At 42.7% G+C, this 25969-nt stretch overlaps 2 protein-coding genes across 2 annotated transcripts in view; one reads left to right on the top strand and one right to left on the bottom strand.

The window, feature by feature from the left end:
* The window catches only part of C12H16orf46 (chromosome 12 C16orf46 homolog), a 42615-nt gene extending 31239 nt beyond the window's left edge, over window positions 1-11376 (bottom strand). Inside the window, exon 1 of the mRNA XM_063437732.1 lies at window positions 11346-11376. The gene's annotated coding sequence lies outside the window, so the exon portion shown is untranslated. The remainder of the gene's footprint in view (window positions 1-11345) is intronic.
* Window positions 11377-11476: 100 nt separating this feature from the next.
* LOC134578728 (protein phosphatase 1 regulatory subunit 3E-like) lies at window positions 11477-13617 on the top strand. The gene has a single exon (XM_063437733.1). The coding sequence runs from the start codon at window positions 11671-11673 to the stop codon at window positions 12739-12741; it is 1071 nt and encodes a 356-aa protein (XP_063293803.1). The 5' UTR covers window positions 11477-11670; the 3' UTR covers window positions 12742-13617.
* Window positions 13618-25969: the final 12352 nt, after the last annotated feature.

Raw genomic sequence — 25969 nt, 5'->3', positions numbered from 1 at the left:
CAGCCTGGTCAGATCCCTCGTCAGCCAGATGCCAAGGTATTTAATGCGCTGCGTGCACCACCGAAAAGGGAAGTTGGCCTTCAGTTGGGCCGTCAGGCCAGGGGACAGCTCCAGGGGCAGCGCCTCGAACTTATCCGTGTTCAGTCGCAGGTTGGAGAGTGCGCCGTATGTTCGGAAAGCCCGAAGCAGGTTGGGCAGTGTCACTGATTTTTCCGACAAAAAATAGCAGGTCATCTGCGTAGGCGGCTACCTTATGTTCTTTCCCTGCAACCGCTATCCCTGTAATACCCCCATCCCGTCTGACCGCCGCCAGGAAAGGCTCTAGCGTGAGGGCAAACAGGAGGGGGGACAGGGGACACCCCTGTCGCGTACCATTGCCAATCGAGAAGGCTGGGGACAGTGCACCATTTATCCTCAGGCGGGCCTCCAGGGCTTCTATCCAGCCTTCAGGGCTTCTATAGGGCTTCTATCCAGGTTCGTATGTTGGGGCCAAAGCCTATTGCCTGTAGGGTCTCACCCATGAACTGCCAGTCGACTCTGTCAAAAGCCTTCTCGGCATCCGTGGAGAGCAGGAGGCCCCCACGGGCGGCTGCTTTGACTGTATGGATGAGGTTGAGGGCCCGAATCGTATTATCCTTCACCTCTCGCCCTGGGATGAACACGGTCTGATCCGAATGCACCAGATCCGGCGCCACTCCCCTAACACTGCGGGCCAGGATATTTGTGAAAAGCTTGAGGTCCGCGTTGAGTAGGGAGATGGGCCTATAGCCGGCGCATGATTGTGGGATCCTTTCCCTCTTTCGGCACTACTGCAACGGTCGCCATGAGTGTATCTTCCGGAAACCTCCCACCTTCCAGGACGGAATTGAGGCTCGCCAACTCTGGTAGGAGTAGCTCCTCGAAGATCCGCAGGTATCCGACCGGGAAACCGTCCGGACCCGGGGCTTTGTTCGTCTTTGCGGCCTTGAGGGCACTCTTGAGCTCCTCTAGGGCGATGGGGGAGTCCAGGTCATCGGCCTGGGCTTGCGTGTGCTTCCGGGTGAGATCTTGCTCCAGGTATACCCGGATGTCGGCCTGTCGTTGTTGAATTGCCTCCGCCCTATCGTCTTTCGGCAGGTTGTAAAGCTTGGCGTAGAACTCCCTGAAGTCCGCCATGATAGCACCTGGTCTCCGTTCGGGGGGCGCGTTCACCCTTTGCAGTAGAGTAATGCGTAACAGTCTCCTTTTCTTGTGGAGCATACGGGCCAGCAGACGCCCGCATTTGTTAGAGTTCTCATAAAAGAATCTACGGGATTTACGAAGCGTATGCGATAAGTTCCGGGATAGGAGGGCCCGCAGGTCTCTTCTCGCCTCTAGCAGGGGGCGGAAATTGTCCTCCGTCGGATCCGCCCTGTGTGTCTGTTCTAACTGTGAAGTACGAACATACAGGTCCTTCAGTGCGTTATTTTGTTCCCGTTTGCGTCTCGAGCAGGTCTTGATGAAGTGGCCGCGAAGGACACATTTGTGGGCTTCCCATCTTACTTGGGGTGATGTGTCCGTAGCAGGATTCTCGGCGAAGTAGTGCCGGATGACCTCCCTCGCTTCGGCCTGGAGAAGGGTGTCCCCCAGCACTTGTTCATTTAGTCTCCATTGTCTGCTGCTGGGTTTAAACAGGGGGGGAACGCAGCGTGGCCAGGACCGGGGCATGATCTGACCACAGCGTCGTCTGGATTTCACAAGACAAGAGGAGGTGCAGGTATTCCTGAGCTATCAGGATATAGTCTAGGCGGCTGTGGCCGTGGTGTACCTGCAAGTAGAACGAGAAGTCCTTGTCTTCAGGGTGGAGGACTCTCCAAGTGTCGGCCAAACCCGTGTCATGCAGTGCCTTCCCTACTACCCGAATACACAGGTCAGAGTGAGAGCTTTGACCTCTGGAGGTGTCCAGACGTGGGTCCAAAGGGGTATTGGTGTCCCCTGCAACTATGAGGAGCCCCTCCCGGAACTGGTCCAGCAGTCTAAGGGTCTTGGAGAGAAATCGGTGCTGGCCCGTGTTCGGGGCGTATATCGACGCTAACGTGTATTTTCTATCGGCGATTGTGCCTTTAAGAAATAAATAGCGCCCATTCGGGTCGGCCTTCGACTCCAGGCAGCAGAATGGCACATGTTGTGCAAATATTATCGCGACTCCAGGCAGCAGAATGGCACATGTTGTGCAAATATTATCGCGACCCCTGCTTCCTTCGCGAAATATCCAGTAGGGAACCTCGAGTTTTTAAGGGGGGGGGGGGCCGCAGCACCCCTGAAGTGGGTCTCCTGAAGGAATGATATGGAGGCCCAAGCCACCCACAAGGACCGGAGCAGGTGTGACCTCCTTTCCGGGGCATTCAGACCCCTCACATTGTTGGTCCAAAGGCGCAGCGGCGCCGGGCAGAACCCCCCACCCTGTAACCCCGCCGTATCCGACAGGGGAGGGAGGGGAGGGTCTGAAAGAAAGGGGGGAAGAGAGGGGTTCTGTCTAGGGGGGAACCGTCGAGGGAGGGAGGGAAAGTCCGTCAGGCAGGGAGGGGAGGTCAAAGCCTGGAAGGTCAACCTCTACGGGGGGGAAAAGTAGGACGTGACTGTATGGACTGTATGGACGCGTCCGTCAGGTCTGAGTCCCCAAAACCTTTAGTTGACTCGGTCACCCGCGGTCCTCCCACCTATAACCCTCAGTCTGTCCAAGGGGCCGTACGCGGTACCCGTATAGAGGGATCCGTGTCTCACTGTATAAGTGTGTATAGGTAACTGGTTCGTGTTTGGCTACCATGCCCGGCCCTCGGCCGGCTTAACATGACCAAAACTAGGGACTATTTACATGTGCAGGTTCGGTTGGGGTGTTGCAAAGCAGGGGGAGACCGCTATAACACCAAGTTGTCTCCTCTGGCCTGTCTCTTGGCAGCGTCGCCCACCGCGGGCCACAGCCCCCAGTCCCCTTGGATCCCCCTCAACCCACCCAATTCACAATAACCGTATAGTGTATATTGACTACACAGTGATCTGAAGGAACTAATGGCAAAATATAAGCAACATATCTGGTTTGCAAATAATTCTCCAACTTAACTATAGTCACAGATTGAATATTATATCCACATTTTGCAAGGTGGTTTTCAATTCAATACCACGAGATAAAATATTTTAATAGCAAATCTGTTATTGTAATTTTTGCAAACACCAATTAGTAATAAAACCAGAAAAAAAAAGTTTGAGTGTATGCTTGTGAGCCGTCAGCACATTGGCCCACATACTGGTACTATAATGTAGTTGCTGCGATTGAATGCAGATTCCATGTGTCATTAGGTTTTAGTATCACCCTAATGAAAACGTGCACCCCGTTGTTCTAGGAAAGCATGGCATTAAAGCGGACTAATTGAGATTACACTTGAACTTAATGGGCACTACGCAGGTGTCTATACAGTAATGTACAATGCACTTCCATTGAGTGGGTTGGCTTGCACCACCACTTGGTTTCGGCTTTAATAAGGGACATCTTGGTATTGCTAGCCCTGCCATAATGCTTTAACCCCTTAAGGACCAAACTTCTGGAATAAAGGGGAATCATGACATGTCACACATGTGATGTGTCCTTAAGGGGTTAAAGGGAACTTTTAATCCCAAAAGGAACGAATGCTATTTTGGAAAATCATTGTGCATGCCACTTTCCTAAATAAAATTAAGTTATATTGAGGTATTCAGCAGCCAAAAGCCGCACTCCTCCAATCAATGCTATCAGCAGCATTTCGTTACAGGACAGAGTTTCACTCAGTTCGAGAGGAGGAAGCGCCTCTAGTGGCTGTCAGGAAGACCGATTTCTTTTCGTCTGTGGGTTTAGTTCCTGACAAATATTGGGCACACCTACATTGTGCTCACCAGCCGTACTGCTTAACAACGGCATATTGGCATTGGGAAATCACAGCCCTTTTACTTTATTTGGGGGCAATACTTACAAATGTATAAGCATTTAGATATAATAAAGGGGCATATTGATATCGCAAATATTAGCCATACTGCTTTATTGGAAATACTGAAATGTAAAGAGCCTAGCCATACCATTTAACAAAGTGCTTTCTTGCACTGCAAAATCCATACTGCTTAACAAGGGGCTTGCTAACCTTAAAAAAGGCTACCTATATGGCTTTAAAGGGGGCACACTGGCATTATAATGCCTAGCCATTTGAAAAAGTCTTTTTTGACGAAACGCGTTATGGAAACCTAAATGATTGTGTTTTTAAATATATTAAAGTATTTTTTGGTCATTTGTTTGTGCCAATAATCTTTTTTATAGACACATATTTCATTTTACCCTGGCTTTTTAATTTTATTTTTATTGGTTTTATTAATACCTTGAAAACCCCTGGAAGTTTCCTGCACTTAAAGAAATCCTAGGTGGGGATCAATCCACCAAAGCTGTCAACATAGAGCAGTCGGTCTGCTCTTGGTTTGTAAGTACATTCTTTTATTATTTTATCCACATTGCTATACAGTGAACACTATCGGATATTTCTTTTATTTCCGAGAATTGGACACCAAGAACAGAGAGGAACCCATCAAAATCCCATAAGCGGGGATCAAACCGCTGTATGCGCTTCATTCCAGAGCTAGGACATTAGCTCTGGGAAATGTGAGTTCTATATTATTATTATTTCCATTTACAATAGTATTTTACATACTACACTATTGGTTGTCCGTCTTTCCCTTTCTGTCTTTTCATATGAGAGGAACCACTGCATTGGTAGAGGACATCACCAGCTAAGACCATTTGTAAGGACACAGCAGTTGGACTTCTTTTTTCTCTGGACTTTACTCCGAATTTGTTTTTATTGTAAGCGCAGCCTTTTCTATTGTTTTTTACTTATATTGCTTTACCGGTGTCAGGATCGGGACAGGGATCCAACACGCAGAGTACAAAGAGTGGAAAGGTACGTATACCGGGCCTTAGAATGGCCGGACTAACGTACCGAGAGTAAAGAATAGTCAGAGGCAAGCCGAGGTCGAGGGAACGAGAAGACAGATAAGCGAGAGACAAGCCGGGTCAAGGGATAACAGAGAAACAGGGTAGTACAACGAGCCGAGTCAAAACCAAAAGAGCAAACTAGAATACCAGAGCACTGAGTGACTAGACAAGCTAGAACCACGACAGGGCAATGAGCTGAAGTAAGGAGTAAGCTTAAATACCCTGGTTCTGGATGGAAATCACGCCTCTGAAAAGTACCGATTGGATATCGGACACTTGAGTGACAGATTGCTCGTGCTAGCGTCATGACGTCACGTATTGAGCGTCCTGCTAGAAAAGGACGTGGATTCCTCGCGGCCGGTGTTTAAGTGATTGGATGAACCGCGAGGAACGGAGGAGACAGCTCGCCTGGACGGATACACCACCAAGTCTCTACCTCCCTTAGAGGTAGAGGCCTCAGGTACCCTGACAGTACCCCCCCTCTCAGATACGCCCACCGGGCGGAATGAACCGGGGCGAGATGGGAAGCGAAGGTGAAATGCTCTGCGAAGGCGAGAAGCATGGACGTCCTCCTGAGGTACCCAACTCCTCTCCTCAGGACCATATCCCCTCCAGTTGACCAGATATTGCAATTTTCCCCTCGAAATTCTGGAGTCAATGATGGAGCTGACCTCGTACTCCTCCCGACCCTCCACCTGAACAGGACGAGGCGAGGAGACCTTAGAGGAGAATTTGTTGCAAATGAGGGGTTTCAACAAGGAGACATGAAAAGAGTTAGGAATGCGTAAGGCAGGTGGCAGAACAAGGCGATACGCAACCGGATTGATACGAGTGAGAACCCTGTAAGGACCTATGTAACGAGGAGCAAATTTCATGGACGGAACTTTTAGGCGAATATTCTTAGTACTCAACCATACCCTATCCCCAGGAACAAAAACAGGAGCCGCTCTTCTATGTTTGTCAGCGTGTTTCTTGAACAGCGAGGAACTATGTAATAGAATTTGTCGAGTTTGATCCCATAATTTCTTCAGGTTGGCGACATGATCATCAACCGACGGTATCCCCTGAGAAGAGGAAACCGAAGGAAAAATCGAAGGATGAAAGCCATAGTTCATGAAGAAAGGGCTAGAGCGAGTTGAATCGCAAACAAGGTTATTGTGTGCGAACTCCGCCCAAGGAATCAGACCGACCCAATCGTCCTGGTGTTCGGAAACAAAGCAACGCAGATACTGTTCGATCTTTTGATTAGTACGTTCAGCAGCTCCGTTAGACTGAGGGTGATAGGCAGAGGAAAAGTTCAATTTGATGCCCATTTGAGAACAAAAGGATCTCCAGAAACGTGAGACAAATTGAGAACCTCTATCAGAAACAATCTCTGAAGGGATCCCATGTAGGCGAAAAACTTCTCTCGCAAAAATCTCCGCCAATTCAGGGGAAGTCGGAAGTTTAGGTAATGGCACGAAATGGGCCATCTTGGTAAATCTATCCACCACCGTGAGAATAACAGTCTGTCTTTTGGAAGCAGGCAAATCAACGATAAAGTCAATGGACAAACAGGACCAAGGTTTCTCAGGAATGTCCAAGGGGTGTAACAGGCCACATGGGGATGCATGAGATAGTTTAGTCTTGGCACAAGTCTCACAAGCTGCGACGAACTCCTCAATATCCTTACGAAGTGAAGGCCACCAGAAATCCTTGGATATCAGAGAGTACGTCTTGCGAATACCAGGATGACCAGCTATTTTACTTTCATGAAAACATTGTAAGAGCTCCAGTTGCAGTTCAGGAGGAACAAAGTTTCTTCCCTCAGGAGTGTTTCCGGGAGCTAGATGTTGTGACTTCAAGATCTGGTCAAGTAGCGGGGAATGAATTTTGAGACTGGTATTAGCAATAATATTGCATTTGGGTACAATGGAAGACAAAAGTGGTTCTACTGAAGCAGAGGGTTCATATTGGCGAGATAGCGCATCGGCTTTAGAATTCTTTGACCCAGGTCTGTAAGTCAGAACGTAATTGAAATGGGTAAGAAACAACGACCAACGAGCCTGCCTGGAGGATAGACGCTTGGCCTCTCCGATATAAGACAAGTTTTTGTGGTCTGTCAGGATGGTAACAGGATGTAATGTACCTTCCAATAAATGTCTCCATTCTTTCAAAGCCTTGATAACCGCTAGTAATTCTCTGTCACCAATGTCATACCTGCTTTCAGTACCGGTCAATTTTTTAGAGAAAAATCCACATGGATGTAATGGTTTATCAACACCCAACCTTTGGGATAGAACAGCACCTAAACCAGTCTCTGATGCGTCTACCTCGAGCAAAAATGGCAGAGAAGTGTCAGGGTGAACTAAAATTGGAGCGGAAGCGAAAAGCTCCTTGAGAGTCTTGAACGCAAGGAGAGCTTCAGTAGTCCAATTCTTAGTGTCAGCCCCCTGTTTGGTCATGTTAGTGATAGGTGCAATAATGGAAGAATAGCCCTTAATAAAGCGCCTATAATAATTGGAAAAACCAATAAATCTCTGTATGGCTTTAAGACCTGTGGGTAAAGGCCACTCTAGAATGGATTGGAGCTTATCCGGATCCATCTTAAATCCCTCCCCAGAGATCACATAGCCGAGAAAGGTTACCTGGGTTTGATCAAAGCTACATTTCTCCAACTTGCAGTACAAGCCATGCTGGAGAAGCTTGTGCAAAACCCTCCTGACTTGTTTGTGATGAATCTCAATGTCACTAGAATGAATGAGTATATCATCTAGGTATACAATGACGCACTCTTGCTGAAATTCCCTAAGAACCTCATTAATCAGATCTTGGAATACTGCTGGTGCATTGCATAACCCAAAAGGCATGACGGTATATTCATAGTGGCCATATCGAGTATTGAATGCCGTCATCCACTCATGTCCCTGCTGGATTCTCACCAAGTTATATGCCCCTCTGAGGTCTAACTTGGTGAAAATTGTAGAGCCCTTCAAACGATCGAAGAGTTCGGTGATCAAGGGAATCGGGTAGGCATTTTTAATGGTTATCTTATTCAGACCTCGATAGTCAATACAAGGTCTCAAAGAACCATCTTTCTTTTTAACAAAAAAAAATCCAGCCCCGGCAGGGGAGGAGGACCTCCTGATGAATCCCTTGTCTAAATTCTCGTGAATATATTCCTCTAGGACTGAGTTCTCCTTTATAGATAATGGGTATACATGACCTCTGGGAGGCATGGTACCAGGGAGTAGGTTAATTTTGCAATCAAAGGACCTGTGTGGGGGTAAGGTATCGGCCTTCTTTTTGTCAAATACTGCCTTTAAATCTAGATACTGAGGCGGAATTTGTGTCTCTGTAGGATTGTCAGAGGTATTCGATGTATTAGTTAATCCAAGAGGTAAGACCTTCCGCAAGCATTTTTCTTGACAATTCTCTCCCCATGAAACTATCTCCCCTGATTCCCAATTAATAATAGGGTTGTGTCTCCTCAGCCAGGAGTACCCCAGAACTATGGGAATAGACGGAGAAGAAATGAGCATCAAGGATATATCCTCTTTATGCAAGATGCCAACAGTCAAGTTAATCGGTATGGTCTCATGAAAAATAACAGGCTCAAGTAACGGTCTACCATCGATGGCCTCAACAGCCAGAGGTATCTCTTTTAACTGGGATGGAATAGCATGCTTGGCAGCAAAACCCTGATCTATAAAGCTCTCAGCAGCTCCAGAATCGATTAGTGCCATAGTCTTAACTACTCCCTTCTCCCACTTTAAAGAAACGGGTAACACAAGCCTGAGCTCCTTGTAGTTGTGAATAGAGGACAAAGTAGAAACACCCAAGGCCTGCCCTCTAGAGGAACTTAGGTGCGAGCGTTTCCCGAAAGATTGGGACAATTTAGGCGTAAATGACCCCTGACTCCACAATACATACATAAACCCTCCCTTCTCCTGTACTGTCTCTCCCTTTCAGTGAGATGAGTACTGCCTATCTGCATAGGTTCAGGAATACGTAAGTCTTCGAACTCAGATATTTGAAAGGTAGGCGCTAGTTTAAAGGAGGGTCTACGGGTCCTATCTCGAGTGTTCTGCCTCTCTCTTAAGCGTTCATCAATACGAGATATAAAAGAAATTAAATCCTCCAAATTTTCAGGGAGTTCTCTAGTAGCGACCTCGTCAAGAATTACATCTGATAACCCATTCAGAAACACATCTATATAAGCCTGTTCGTTCCACTTAACTTCTGCCGCCAAGGATCTGAACTCTAGTGCATAATCCACAAGTGTTCGATTGTCCTGTTTAAGGCGCAACATTAATCTAGCTGCATTGACCTTTCTGCCAGGAGGGTCAAAAGTTCTTCTAAACGCAGCTACAAAGGCATTATAATTATAGACGAGTGGATTATCATTCTCCCATAAAGGGTTGGCCCATCTCAAAGCTTTTTCAATGAGCAGAGTAATAATAAATCCAACCTTTGCTCTATCTGTAGGATAAGAGCGGGGTTGTAGTTCGAAATGGATGCTAATCTGGTTAAGAAAGCCACGACACTTCTCCGGTGACCCGCCATAACGTACTGGTGGGGTAATACGGGAAGAAGCACCTACAGTGGCTACCTCTAGACCTGAGACTGCAGGAGAGATAGAAGGAGTACGTGTCTCCTCAGGTGGATTACTAGCACGAGACAAAAGTGCCTGTAGTGCCAAAGCCATCTGATCCATCCTATGTTCCATGGCGTCAAACCTGGGATCCGAAGAACCAAGCTGACTGTTTGTACCTGCAGGATCCATTGGCCCTGTCGTAATGTCAGGATCGGGACAGGGATCCAACACGCAGAGTACAAAGAGTGGAAAGGTACGTATACCGGGCCTTAGAATGGCCGGACTAACGTACCGAGAGTAAAGAATAGTCAGAGGCAAGCCGAGGTCGAGGGAACGAGAAGACAGATAAGCGAGAGACAAGCCGGGTCAAGGGATAACAGAGAAACAGGGTAGTACAACGAGCCGAGTCAAAACCAAAAGAGCAAACTAGAATACCAGAGCACTGAGTGACTAGACAAGCTAGAACCACGACAGGGCAATGAGCTGAAGTAAGGAGTAAGCTTAAATACCCTGGTTCTGGATGGAAATCACGCCTCTGAAAAGTACCGATTGGATATCGGACACTTGAGTGACAGATTGCTCGTGCTAGCGTCATGACGTCACGTATTGAGCGTCCTGCTAGAAAAGGACGTGGATTCCTCGCGGCCGGTGTTTAAGTGATTGGATGAACCGCGAGGAACGGAGGAGACAGCTCGCCTGGACGGATACACCACCAAGTCTCTACCTCCCTTAGAGGTAGAGGCCTCAGGTACCCTGACAACCGGTCCGTACTGGAATTACACAGAGAACAATGTCATTGGCTTTAGAGTGGGCAAAACAATCAGGGCTGTAGTGGGTGTGTGACATCGGTACTATTCTAGTATACAAGTGCTAGGGCTGCTAGGTTCCAGATAGTAGTATGTGTTATATTAGTACACTCATATTACATTACATTACATGTATTATATATTCATTGTCGTGATATCAGAAAGCTGGCATTTAAAGTTCTATGTTGACATTAACCATCATAAATGTAATACTGGTAAAACCATAAGAAAAAGCTAACATGCTACTTATGTTGACATTATCGTATTGGTTATAATGTGTTTATGTTAGTATGGAAGTGGATAGCTATAGAGTTATATTTGTATTAAGTGGTATGTTAGTATTACCTTGTTGCACTGGCATCTTGCAGGGTGTGTTAGAATGAGATATGCAAAGCACAGCCTGAGAAGGAGGACATTTGTCACTGTGCCATGTTTAACCCATGGCCTGCCTGAGAGAGGGAGAGGCAGGTGAGCAGTGAATTTGTCTGCCCATCTCTCTGCCAGTGCATGGGTTAATCCTGAGCACACCGGGCACTGCCTTCTGTGAGCAGCCTATAGGATTCCCACGGTGCTGAGTTAGGGGAGAGGGGGCAGCACAGCTCCACTACTACAATAACTGTGCTGCATCACAGGGCAGTCAGCCTCCTGCCTGCCTCCAGCCTCGGGAACTACATGCAGCCCAGCTCCCATCATCCAGGCTTAACAAACTGCATGGACCTGGACAGCTAGCAACACAACTCCCATCATGCTGGCTTAAACACACTGCATGGACCTGGACAGCTAGCAGCACAACTCTCCTCACACTGCATAGACCCAGACAGCAAGCAACACAAATCCCATCACTCAGGCTTCACCCACTGCGTAGACCTGTACAGCTAGCAACACAACTCACATCACGCTGGCTTAACACGGCATGGACCTGGACAGCTAGCAGTACAACTCCCATCACACGGCAGAGAACTGTATAGCTAGCAACACAACTCCTATCACTCACCCACTACGTGGACCTGGACAGTTAGCAGCACAACTCCCATCATCCAAGTTGACATACAACATGGACCTTGACAGCTAGCAGCACAATTCTTATCATCCAGGTTTGACCCACTGCATGAACCAGACCTGCTCCCATGACGCACTGCATGGACCTGGCTAGTAAGCAGCACAATTCCCATCATCCAGACATGACCCGCTGCGTGGACCTGTCCAGCTAGCAGCACACCTCCCTCCCTCCATTACCCAGACCCGACCCGCTTGCTGTAAGGGGTGCAGTGCTCTGCTGCAGCGCTCCTGGCATAGAAAGGGTTCTGTTGCTGCCTGTGATGATGCTCGCTGCCTCCTCCTCCTCCTCTTCTTCCTCCAGTGCAGCTTGTGGTTCCTACAATGATGTGAAATGCGTCACTACACGTCAGCCCCAGCAGCTCTCCCCCACTCACACTCACTCTCACAGCCGCTCATGCCCCAGTGAGCCGGCTCCTAGCGCACTCAGCTGCCGGCCGTGCATGGACACCATGCCCACTCACCGCCACCTCCTGCCCCGCAACTTCAGCTGCACCGCCGTGCTCTATGGGGAGGACCCGGGGACCCCGGAGGACGAGGAGGAGGATGAAGAAGAAGAAGAAGAAGAAGAGGAACCAGCCGAGAAAAGCAAAGAGGAGAGCAAACCGGTGACCAGGGGAAGGGTGGTCACCTCTGCCCCCCAGAGCCCCTCAGCCCGCAGGAGAGCCAAGTCCCTTCCCACCCCCGCGGAGCGGAGGCACCTGGAGGTGGTGGTCCCCAGGAAGAAAGTGGTTCGTTTTGCAGACTCCCTGGGCCTGGAACTGACCTCTGTCCGGCATTACTGCGACGCTGATGTGCCCCGCGTCCCCAACCACGTGCTGGCAGGGCTGCGTTGCAAGGAATCCTGCCCCGCTGGGGTGGGGCTTAGTGCCTTGTTTCTACGCCCCGCCCCCAATTCACTGTACCTGGAACCGCAGTTCTCCAACCCTGGCAGGAAGCCTGACTTTTTAGACGTGGTGAAGCAGCGCAGGGTGTGCCTGGAGAGCCTTCAAACTGACCCCTTCAGCATGAATGGAGACCTCAGGGTCCTCAACTTGTCCTATGAGAAGGACGTGGTGGTCAGGTACACAGTAGACGCCTGGAAGACCTCCACTGAGATCCAGGCGGCTTTCCAGCGCGGTTGTAGTGATAGGTACACAGACAAGTTCTCCTTTAAGTTGCTGTGTCCATCACTGTTGACAAAGGAAGGGATGCTGGAGTTTGCCATCAGGTACAGGGTGTGCGGTGCGGAATATTGGGACAACAATGAGGGCAACAACTACAAAGTCAAGAGTCAAAGAACCACCTTCTCTCCACCCAAAGAATTTGATAGTGCATGGATTCACTTTATCTAAGGTGGGGTGGGAGGATGACACCAGAGGACATCTTTCTTCACTTACTAAGCTCTATGGTTGGTCCACAAGTCAACATGTACAAGTTAGGTCTCACTCCAAAGAGGCATGTCTAGTGGTTTTATTCCAAGAATACATATAGTACAGTCACTGGTTGGAGAATAGCAAGGGATACATTCTAATATGACAGGTTACAATCTGAGAACATCTACAATCTATATGGACTGAGAAGTGATATTTTTGAGGATTTTTGTAGAATGTCAGGGAAGTTTTCATCGCACAGTATCATGGGGACTAACGCAAGTCATTTGATGGTGATCAAGCCATTGAATGCCAGTACAGTATCACTCAGATAAAAGGGTTAATTAGAACTTGCTTTGGAAAGTACCTCATTGCATTTAAAGATGGTTTATAGGTTTGAATTAGCAAGATTTCTTCCAGAGACCAGTGATCACCTCATATGTCTCCTTGGGCCTCTCACAACACTTCCTTCTGAAGATGAGGTTGACATCCTTACTAAGGAACATTATTTTTTTATATCAACCCAAGAACACTGCCTTTTATCTGCATCTGTGTTGTCAAACCAGTGGTCTTACAAATCTTCAGATCTACAGTTCACCCACTGTCATAAGCCTTTACCTATGCATTTCAAAAATTATTCACGGAGCTAGTTATATGGGTTTCTGCAGAGTTATTTACTTAAGGGAATTTCAAATTTAAGGCCAGAGTAGCCAAGCTGAAAGCAGAGATGATTTTTTTCCCAGTTCGGCTATTTTGGTCTTAAATATGGATTTAACTTTAAATTCTCTCTTTAGTAAATATCCCTTAATGGTTGTTGCGTGTGCACCTGCACATTGCATGTTTCACATTTCAATTACAGATAATATTTTAGTTAATACATGTTTGTTTGCTTTTATGTTTGTTTTTTTGTATAATATTCCAGCTGGGATTGGTACAGGTGTATTTAAATGTTTGTAGTCCATTTTATCGTTTATTATCGGAGATCAAAAACTTTGACCATATCCTTTCCAGATTAGATTTATGTCTGATAGTGAGTGGCATCATTGTGGCTTAACATAAGAAATCCCTGTGACCTTAACACCATGTATGCCCAAGGGGTGGGCATTCCAGTAGTTAAAGCTCAGAATCTCAAGATTCCATTGAGAATTCTAAGTACTTTCAATTCAATCTGAGACCCCTTGGGTTTCCACACTGTGGATCCACCACTGAAAGCTGTTTCTTTTTTATCTGATTACTTTGATTGTCTTTTCGTGATTGGTTAACCCTTCAAGACCATTGCCAGTTGACAAGTCTCACAATATCCAGGGAATTCTAGTCTTTGAATGATTAACAAAAAAAGAACCTTAATCACATTTTAATATTGAATTCTATTTATTTATTTTTTTGTATGGCTGTGTAGTTGAATTTCCGGTAAATGCAGGGGTATTTGTTAAGCAGGTCAGTGTTGAATAATTTATTGTTCCTCTTCTGCACGTTGCAAAACACAGAAGAGACTTTTTCACAATTTCCTTTTTTTTTTTTAAATGGTGTCGCTGTTTATCAACTTGGGCTTCCACTTCTAACAGATATATTTACTTTGTCAAAACATTTATCAGGTTTAACCACTTAAGGTTCGTATAACATTTACAATGTATAGTGACGTCACAGTGACTTTCTTTGAGTTGTACCATTCACAAAACATACTTGGTACCTAGTGGCAGATGCTCAGATAGCTAATAGAGTGCCTCGTTCCTCCAAATGCCAAATGTTGTTGAACTTCTGTCATTATTGAGAATTTTTAAATGTGGTCCAATATCTGCGTTAAAGGTCAGCCGGTAAAAACGTTCGTTGTTTTTTTGGTATAAATTAGTGTGTGTTTTTAGTTTCACAATAAAAAATACCAGGCTGGGATTTGGCAATAAAAAGAATTGCATTAGGTTGTCTAGTAAGTAGGATTAGCTTTTAGTGAGAGATTACCGCTGTGTGACAAAAATAGCTTCCTTAGAGAGTTTGATCTTTGATTGTGTAGATTTTTTTTATTGCCATTAGGAATGATGATGTCACATTTTAACTTATACAAAAGTTTTCCTGGTGACAGGTACTATGTATGAATCAGCGCTACGGAATATGTTGGCTGCTTTATAAATGCCAGTCAAAGAAAAAAAAATAGATAGGTAGTCTTAATGCAGAGGTGGCTAATTGTGTCCCCTCAACATTTGCAAAGTAATTTTATGTGATGCTTGGCTAGCCTCATTAAGCATCACAGGTAATGTGGCTTTCAAAAATATTGAGTCACAAGGTAAGCCTTTTTAAGTAAGGCCTAGGGTTTGCTTTGATCAAAACCAAAAGACATTCATTCGCCCCTCCTTTCTGTTCTGTCTGCTACAGGAACAGGACGTGTGAATGCTTTCTGATCATGTAGATTGGCTTGTAATGAGTGACTCTGCCCACTCTCGAGAAAGCGTGAATTCATAAGTTCTTGATTGCCCTTTCATTAAATAAATGGTCTGCATGTTGGCAAGCGGCAGTAGCATTGGATACACATATATTGTAGCCAGATATTTTCCAAAAAATAAGCAAATTCGAGTGAGAAATCTCTTCTGCTAGAAAAGTTGAATGATCTGTGTTGCACGCCTCCCAACATTTCAGATGGCCAAAGAGGGACATTGGTGTTTTAGGGGAGGGTCTGGCAATGGCTCAGAATGTACCTATTAAGATCTATTTACGGTATATAATAGTAAAGTCTATTCAGAAGAAGAAAAAAGTATTTTATTGATGTAAAGCAACTTATAAAGATATGTATTATCTATTTAATGCATATTGTTAGTTTTAGTGCTCCTCTTATAGCGGGACCCTTAGAAAATGGATAAATGAAAATTTGCCTTCTTAGGCATTAGACTGCTTGCTAAAGAATGAGACTGGTGTGAGTGAAAGACTGCTTCCTTGGGATTTGAATAGAGAAAGCTCTTTATTCCACGAGATTTACCTTCTAGCAATGCAGACTGCTCTCTGACAAGATTGCTTTTTAGTAAAGGAGAGTGCTTTTTTAAAATGTTCAGTAATAGTGTCCTCTTCTAATCAAGACTGCTGTCTTTTTAATGAGATTGTCTTCTTGTAATCAAGAGTGCTATTGAATGAGATGTCCTAAAATGTGAATTTTTTTTCAACTGAATGTTGACTTCTTTCTGCTCATTGACACAACTCACCGTTGAATGAGATGGTGTAGTGAGTGACTGCTTGCACTTCAACGAGATGGCCCGGTAAGTGAGACTTTTTGTAAATGAATGAGATGGCCTAGTACGTGAGACTGCTGACCATAGAATGAGATGGCTTGGTAAGTGAGACCTCTTCCGCTTGAATGGAATAGCCGGGCATTTGAGACTGGTCCATGTTTATTAAAATGGCCCTGTTAGGGAGACCGCACTGGTTTAGTAAGATGGCCATTAAATAAGACTGCTCACATTTGAATAAGATTGCCTGATGAGACTGCTTACATTTCAATGCGATGACTCGTTAAGTGAGACTGCTCATGCTTGAATAAGATGGCCTGATGAGACTGCTTACATTTCCATGAGATGATCCGTTATGTGGGACTGCTCACTGTGGATTAAGATGTGTAGATCATTGAGGTTGTGGACTCCTGAATAACATTACCTTGTCGGAAATTAAGTAACCTTCTACTAGGGGTTTTCCCCTTGTATTAGCCACAGATTGGGTTACATATTGTTTCTCGAGATAGATTTCTTTATGGCTTCATATCAAGGACACATTCGTTGCTCATTAGTTACGGAAATCTCTTTTTAATATAGCTGTTGCTTTATCATTGATGTGTAGCTACCCAGATTACACGGAGCACCACATTGGCAGCCGTGGGATTTTCATCTCTCTCAGATAGTCTCTTGACACTGTCTAGCATTACTAGAAGCAGTGACAGCTGATCTATTCCCTCGCCCTTCTGCTTGCTTCACCGTCACCAAGAGCGAGATAGGAAACTGCACGTCCGCATGAATGAGTCAGGCTTAGAATGTTCCACGTTCACCATCACATTCCTTCGTCTGGCTTTGTTTGCTTCCTTTTCTTGTCCTTAATTGCTGTTAGAGACACTCAGATTGAAATATCACATTAACACATTTCATTCCAAGGGATTGTATAACCTGATGAAATGTTTACCTTGACCCTGTAGGATACCTTTTCATCTCACAGTAGCAATTGTACCTTCAATCTGTTGTTCCGTTACTGAAATATTTGCTTGAGAAGAAACCTAATGCTGAGACTTTAATGGATATTGTGTCTCAAGGGATACAATATCCTAATGTTTTTCCCATATTTTTGGCTTTAGTCATGGGAAAGTCCACTTCTCTAATTCGTGCCAGGGTCCATCTATTTATTGTAACGAAATCTTATAGAAATAGAAATGAATGCTAATCATATGTAGTTCTGTACTCTTCAGAGGTGGACCATCCATACCCTCAACATGTTGCTTTCTGGTTGTGGACCTACACGTCCCACTATGTTCATATGTGTTTGTGGAACATCAGAACTTATTATATATATATGTATTTACAATTGCATTAATGGTTTTTCAGAAGAACAAGGAAAGGAAATTTATTTGTGTCCGGAGTTCTCTGCATAGCCTGGCCAAGCCCCGTGGAAATTATAATTCATGGCAGCTAGGAGGAACCTCCTAATCACCCCTGCTCTACATTAATTAACTTAGCATTAAAAAGACTAAAAAAATACCTGCTGATTCCAGTGGTTGCCACGGTTATTGATCCGCATTTAGAACACTTGCTATTAAGGAACGTTTTAATATTCTCAATTGATTGGTGCTTTTCTAGAGCATGTAAGATTTTATGGACGTGTGAATGTCTGGATACTATAGAACCTTAAGCTATTTGTAAAAAAGAAAATGTAGTTACATATAAATATAATATCTTATTAAACATCTCGTACATGTTGAGTAAACAACAATTACAGAGCCAGTGTGAGTTGATCGCGTCTTAATTAAAAGCTAAATACGCCTGGGGTTAATGGATTGTTATACCATGTGTTTATGTTTAATTAGTACCTTTTAATATTGCAAGTTTGGCAGTTATGCAGCTGAGTTGGTTTAAAAGACCTGTATAAGTGTTTTATTTTTTATTTTTATGTGTTCATGGAATTATCGCTGGATTCATAACTTTAGTCAGACGGTTATACTTTTATTTGCATCCTACTTGTGTTAACCTCTTTTTTTAGATTCATGCCCCCAACCCTTTGGGCCTTGATCAGACCTCAATTTATATTAAAATTACGTCTAATCCAGCAATGAGAACCTCCGCCCAAAATGCTTTCTAGCTTATCATAATAATGTTTTTCTTCATCAAACAAAGCTCTTCTCATTGAGAAAAGTTGGGCTATGGCACATTCACTGCAAGCCGTGATCCATCAATCAAGTGCAGCTCATAAAGATGCCTTGATTCAATGCATCTCTATGGAGAGCATTCAATGTCTCCATGCAAAGTGTGGAGGCATTGACGGTAGATCCTGCAAAAATGCAGAAAGGAAATGGGCCTTTAGTGGCAGTATCAGTGACAGCGGGGGTTACTAGGAAACAATTTAAACACTGTCTTTTCTCTAAAAAGCCTGCAGGGACAGGCTTTAGGCACCAGAACCACTACATTAAGCAATAGTAGTTCTGACTATAGTGTTCCTTTAATTGCTGCTGTTAAATGTCCTTTATAATGAATATTCTCAAAATTATATATATATGTATTTGTATATATATTGATATATCTATACAAATCTCTATCTATAGACATATATTTTCTTTCAGATTTTAATAACATGTCATTTAGTATTTTGATAATAATAATCTTGTCGCGTTCAGTCAGTTCGCCAATAAACAATATGATGGTGGATATACAAAAGAAATCCTGAACTATTGTTGTAGCTATGCATTACGGGTTAGTGTTTCCATGTAATTATGTAGGAAACCTGTTTGGGTGCTCTATCTGCAGGTGAGGATTGCTGATGAGATAAACATAATTACTTCTTGTGAAGGTGCGATATTGTTACAGTGGAAAATGCATAGTTCTTACAATGCATGATTGTCCCTTCCATTCTATATAAACAGCCTTTGAGTTAGTGCTGGCAGATGTGGTACTGGAGGAGGGGGATGCGGACAGATGATTGTTCCATCCTGACACATATTTCACACTAGATGTACCTTCGAGACATCCGCAGCTTACAAACACAGGGTTGCAGAGCCCATTTGTGCAGTCACCCATAGCGGATTGGCTGGTAGACTTGAAGTTATTTCAAGTATGGAACAAGATAACAAAATTCACATAAAATAACATTCTATAGCAATTTAAAAAGAAGTTTCCAGAAGAGATTCACTATAGCCATAATAAAAGTGCTTAAAGGGACACTACAGTTACCAAAATAACTTTAGCTTAAAGGAACACTCCAGGCACCATAACAGCTTCATTGAAATGATGAATCCTGCTCTGTAAATTGAACTTTATGACCAATGACACCATAGTAAACCTTATATGGTGTTTTGTTTCCATTGGTTGGAAAGACCAAAATGTGGGTGCTGATCAAGTGTTGTCTGATCCATTTTATGTGTCCATTCTCCCGGACTCATCAATCATACATATTGCTGGGCGACACATGGAAAGACCTGCCCTGCAAATAGCAGAACCTTAAAGGGAAACTCAACTTCCCAAATTTAAAATATCTGGAAAAAAATAACTGTTTAGTAGATATACCCCAAATGAAAACTTGCATGCATTTAAATTTAATTCAAATTATATCTAAAAACAGTTAGAAGAAACTGCAGATCTCTTCTCTGCTGATTTTTGCAAGCCCTCGTCTTCTAATCCAGCCTAGACTTTCAGAGGCTGTCCAATCACAGACTTCCCAATGCAGCTCAATGGGAAGTCTTTGCAAGGCGGGTGCTCTGGGCAATTGGCTGCCTCTTGAGTTCAGTACAACTAAGCTAATCAAACCAGGAAGTAACAGAACCTGTTGTCTGCTTGAAAAGCCAGGGGGGTGTAACCAGTATAATTTATAAAATTGTAAATTTTTATTGAAATCTACACTTTTTCCAAAATGAAAAAAATAAGACACACTCTTCACACATAAAGCTTTTCAGTGTGCTGAAGTGCTTTAGGGGTCTGGAGGGGTCCCTTTAATTCTGCAGGAATGGATAGCTATTTATTGTGCAATAGTTCTGAATGCTGCAGTGTATGAATGCAATATTATGCAGGGCATCCATCACCATGAAGAAGGGATACATGTTCAGTTTAACATGATGGATCTAGACAAGCTGTAGCTGACTCATGATTTCAGAGTCACTGTGGTAATGCATAAAAAAAAAATCAATATTTGAACTTGCATTTGTAGATTTGTTTTTGAAGTGTTGTAGAAAAGAATATTTTTTTTTCTAGGCTATTAGCCTATCAAAATTAACTCTGTATATGCAAATTTAATCCATAGAGGAGAAATGTATATGTTATCACATGCCCCATCAATCGGGATGGGTAAACCAGAATGTGTTTTGGGCATTAATTCACCAAGTATGTGTCAGACAACTTTATGTGCGCACCAGATTTATATTATACATCGTCACTGCTACTGTTTGCACTTTAAACCATCCGCACAGAGGCAGGGAATCCGACAGATATATCTGAGCACGGAAACCTTCCCAAGACCAGGAGGCCTCCTTGTCCGACTGCTTTATTTAGGCTTTTATTTTTTATTTTAAAATACTTGCTTTTCCGTTGTCTTTATTTCTCTCTCGCGAGTGAAACGTCTGCATGAGTGTTTTAATATGTCGTGAATTGATATGCTCCATTCTTCTCTGATGTTTTTACCTGTAGCTTCTGCCTATATATTGGATTTCAAACACTGATACAGATAAAGTTAGGTAACCTGAGAATCTTCCTTTTATTAAGGTCAGTGCTGTTTGTTTGTATGTGTGTGCATTGATAAATATCATGAAAGTTTTCTATATAATATTATATTTATATAATAAGCCCAATAAATGGCTTTTAGATTCACTATGTTTACAGTTGAATTGTCTCTCACTGTTTTATGGAAGAATAAGCTATTATATCATGCCGGTTCGTTGTGGGTATGTTTCTGTATGTTACTTAGTATAGTGTTGCGGTCAATCGCAACATCGTTAAAACGTTGTCAGTTGCCATACTGCTACAGGGAGCAACGTCACAAACGCTGGGCTTTTTTACCCTGTTCTGGTTCCGCTCAGTTTGTTACATAACAATCTCTTCTATGGAAATCGGAGTGTTATGACTCTTTGTGTAACTCAGGACTGGGCTTCCAACAATATTGTTTTAATCTTGTTGAACACATTTATCACCTAATGTCCCCAGTTATATCTCTCCATAGAAAAAGCTGAGTCCCCTTAATTGTACGGTATAGGAGTTATGATAGACACGTGATCTCTCCCTTCCTGTCATAATGACCTCTGCCTATGTAGTTTTTATTATTTAATGTACACTGAGAGAGTCGGAATTATTCATTTTTACTTGCTTTTCAAACGTCAGTTCCTCTAGATGGGAAATAGGGAAAGTTTAGTGTCATGGTGCATCATGGGAGACGTAGTCCACAGCAGCTAGATTGGCAAACGTTGCCTATTTCGGAGTCTAGATATCCTATGTGCAGGAGGAAATTGTATACCCTTGTAGCTGGATTGCGGTACATGTTAAATTATATCTAATATTTTCGGTTGATTTATGTGTTTAATTATTCTGGCTGTTACCCTAGATTGTGTGTGTGCAGTGTTTAATAGGTGTACATAATGTGATAAAGTAACTATAATTGTAGAGAGAAGTAATTACATAATATATAGAATATATTGTGAGCCTTGACTGTAGGAATTTTAAAATTAAAATCACTATTTTTATTACCATAATATTTTAAAATAAAGACTGTTTAGAAAAAAGGAAAAATAAAAAAGCACTGTATTTATTGGTGTGAAGTTCTGGCGACCGCACTGATAGCCTGCTAACATAGCTATTTTTGGTAGAAATTGCATTCAGCCCTGTTTGCTAAGCTTTGAGTTTAAATGTATAGCTACAATCAGGTTTTTTTTTTGGCTCAACTTGGGCCGATCTATTGGAACTACAAATTGGAGATGTCATATTTCATCAAAATTGTGTTTTTAAGAAATTCAATGCTGACCGACCTCTGTAGCTGAAGTCACCATGACACCATGTGTAATCCTTGTTGCATTAGATCCTTCTTGGACCTGCTTTGTTCCGTTGCACTCAACTCTAAAAATGGGGTTAGCGTTGGGTTCTACAGGATCATACTTGCCCAAGGTTATAGCCAAATTTTAGAGTCTTTCTGAATTGTATCCTTGGTCTCCTGAGTGGGCATTTACGATGGTAATTTTGTGATTTTATATTGAGATAATCACTTAAAGACTGTACTCAAGGCAACTCTGGGGTCTGGTTAGGTTCAGTGGGAAAATTTCGAAAAATGCCACCAGCTGAAAAGTGGGCCAGGGTTCTAAAAGAGAAGCCATCTCCGTGGAAACCAACAGAATCATCACAAGAATTTCCATTGGTTTCTATGGAGATTTCTCCAATTTTAGAACTTCGCCTACTTTTCCGTTTCTTAAATATTCCCCATGGGGTTTCATTCCAAATCATGTCATGTTGATACCAAAGGGATATTGCTTAAATATATGACATAAAATACGTGCATACGACATGCTAAGTTCTTCAGCCAGCTGTAAGAGGTTGTACCATTAACCCATTACTGACTAGTAGAAAGTGTGATGTTCTATGTGTCATGTTAAAATGTTTGTTTCTCACGTCAAAAAATAAATAAAAATATTTTAATAAATCCGTTAACACGCTGACTTGTACCTAAGTGTTAATGACATGTCTCATGTGTCTGTGTAAGTGTTACGTATTTGTAATTATTTAAAGTGCATGATGGGAGGGCTGTGTAAAAGAGGTACAATATGGTTGGGAAGAAATGTATTGATTTGCGAAAATCTTTCTTAATTTACAGTGCAAACAAAGGGACTAATGAGCTGATGTAACGCAGCCAATTCAGATGTCACATCAGTTGGTTCCGATGACAATTATGTGCATATTCTGAAATACTGATTGTTCTAAAAAAGGGTCATTTTTGTTTTAAAGCAAATAAATAGAAGCTTATAGTGTAAGTGACCTCTCAGGGGGAGGGGAGGGGTGAGTTTGCCATGCAATTTTTAAGAAATAACGTTCAATAATTAAAAAAAATATATATGTACAATTTGAATAGAATGCATGGGATACTGAATTCACAAGGAATCCTTTTTTTTTTTTTTTTTTATACCCCACTGGTCCAGGGGGATGGGGACAACGGGACCCAGCCAGGTTGCAGAAATCGGTTCTCTTCAGGCCAGGAGATTGGCCGTTTCTCCCGTCCGTCGGGGAAGCTAGTTGGGGTTGCTAGTAGTTCTAGGCCTCAGTTGCCCAGGTGATGGTACCCTTCACACAGGCATAATCCAGTTCTCACACAATGTTGTCTGGCTTATCTGCAGTGAACCCTCAGTCGTGTGAGGTGAGTAGCTGTGGCAGGTACTTGGATTAAGCTGGATGTTGTTGACAGCCTGCCTGAGCTACAGAAAAGTGCGACTGGCCATTTGGCAGTTCCCCCCCACCCCCCCGGAATCCTCTTTTAACTAAATACATATGGAATTGTTCACAGTAAGTTACATTATTGGTTGGCAATTAGTGGCTGCTGGCTTTTATTGAGTTTTAGTGTTTTATGCCAATTTCTATTTAGAAACATATATCTCTTTCTGTATACATCATACCTGCTAACTATCCCATGTCCAGTTGGCTGTAATACCAGGATATTTCTAGAATATCCATAGGTATCTGGTGCACCAGAAAATCTTAAACCACATGTGCATCTCGTATAACCCCATACATTCTGTGACATCCAATGACTGCTCTTCCACCACACTATGAATGTGAATGGGTTAGAGTTTATTACTCAAAGTATGTCTGAGGGGCTGGCAACTTGTGTTCTGCTTTAGCCATGAGCCCCCATCCTGATTGGAGCCTTCAAATGTCATGAGGTACACCGTCTGGCTCCAAAATCCAACAAGCATATGTCTAACACCTCAAATAAACCTTCTCAGGGTGTACACAAGATATACTGTAGAACTGATGAGATTCCTACTGTAGCGTTAAGTCCTCTGTATATCCCCATCACTTTTCCTCAGGCTCAGGTCAATCTTTTTGTGAAACCCATCTACCTTACTAGTCAAACTCATCAATATGTTACATTTTTATTTTTATATTGCTTGGCAGCTCTGTTGACTTCCATAATAAAATAAAATAAGATTAGCCAGTTAAGGGAGACCTATAGATCACATTATAAGCTGTTATAAGCAATGTAACTATATATATATATCTTATATTTGCTGTACTTTATATAATGCAACTGGAAGTCCGTACATCAGATGTTGCCTCTTTGATGCTCGATCTGATTTAATGTATTACCTTAAGTTATTGATTTGTCTAGCCCATAAAATATAAAGAAGCTGACATGGAACATAGGGTCATGATCTGAAGGTGGGTGGTAGAATATGCTTTTTAAAGGAAGGGTACAGTGAATGTTTATTATGAATTCTATATTTCTATAAACAATTTTATCAAAAACTAAAAAAGGACAAATGTCATCAAGCCTTAACTTCTTGCTTTTAAAAAGTCTATTATATTTAATGAAACAAAAGTATTTTTTTTCTTTAAATGATGCGTATTGATTTGTTTTGGGTTTTCTGTTGTTTTTGGTTTTTTTTGAGAAAATTTAACTTTTCAAAATCTGGCTGAACGGGCATGTTTATTCAGATTCTATTGTTATCTGACCAACTTCTGCTCAACCTAACTCGACTGGCGCTGTAGGCTCACACAGAGCAATCACCACAGCAGTCAGGTTAGGTTGGTCTGATAACAGTAGAGTCCGACCCAACATGGCTGCTTAGGGAGATCTTTTAAAATGGCATTTTCAAAAAAAAAAATTATTATATATATACATATATATATATATATATATAAAATAAAAATAATAAACAGCATTAAAAATAATGTAAATTTGTTTCATTAAATGTAATGGACTTTGAAATACATAAAAAAATAAAAATAAAAAAAAAAGAGTGTAGTGTAATTTGTTGACCATTGTCCTTCAACCAAAAGATTTTAGAAGATTATAATGTTGGATAACGTAATGTGTTTTTTGCCATTTGGTTTGGCATCTGTACTTTTGCTCCATTCTGGGGGAAACAAGCCAAGTACAAATGGGAGTGTTACCCCATGTAGATGGATATAGAATATTTTTTTTATGGTGCACACCTCTTTCCTGCTTACTCTCTAATCCGCTTATTTAATTCCATCGATGTGCACCATGCTGGAGTATGTCAAAGTGCCAGTGATGTTATTATGTCTCTATCATCTCTCTTGTACCTAATACAATACATGGTTGTGTTGACATTTCAGCTGTTATTTACATTACATTTACTGACAGATAATAGTCATGTGACATTTCCCCTCTTGAGGTAGAATAAAAATCATTATCTTGTCTAGTATAACTGCTTTTTTTTTATATGTGCTTGCTTATACATTTCAGTTACTTTACAGTGCATAAACCGATTTTTCACTTTACTCTCACACAAAAAAGGAAATGATTGTAAATATGACTATTATTCAAATTTTATATTAAATAAATGTCACTTCTGGTAGAACACCAACCCTTTACGTAAATCTCTCTGTGTTGTCATTTCATTTGCAGTGTTGTGTTAGGTAATTTACACTGTTTGGGGTCTGTTCATTAAAGGTAGAGTTGACATGAGTCAACCTGCATACCTGCCAAGAGTCCTGCATGTGCTGTATAGTCCTGATTTTGCACCTCTGTCAGGTTTTGTTTTATTATATTTGACTATGGTGTTAAATTTTTGAGAACACTACTGAAAAGTCACATTGAGACCAAAAAAGTCATGTTTGCGCTACCCTATTCCAGGGCATGTGTGTCCATGTGAGAGCACATTACCGGTGTTCTGCAAATGGTGATCCCTGCTTGGTCTTATTGTATGGCTACCTGTCATGTTGGTGCAGGGATTCTGGGCTGACAGGACCCTTTACCACTGCAAGTGTCATTAGTGACATAAATTGTGTCATTAGTGACAAAAACACTCCCATGCTGGCTCCAACTCGCCAAC

Source organism: Pelobates fuscus, chromosome 12, assembly GCF_036172605.1.
Source record: "Pelobates fuscus isolate aPelFus1 chromosome 12, aPelFus1.pri, whole genome shotgun sequence".
In the NCBI taxonomy this organism is placed as follows: Eukaryota; Metazoa; Chordata; class Amphibia; order Anura; family Pelobatidae; genus Pelobates; species Pelobates fuscus.
Note: the sequence above shows the minus strand (reverse complement) of the source record. Positions and strands in the feature narration are given on the sequence as shown.

Bases quoted from the DNA above. Each gene is read 5' to 3' on its own strand.
- LOC134578728 (XM_063437733.1), top strand. From the start codon at position 11,671: ATGATGCTCGCTGCCTCCTCCTCCTCCTCTTCTTCCTCCAGTGCAGCT.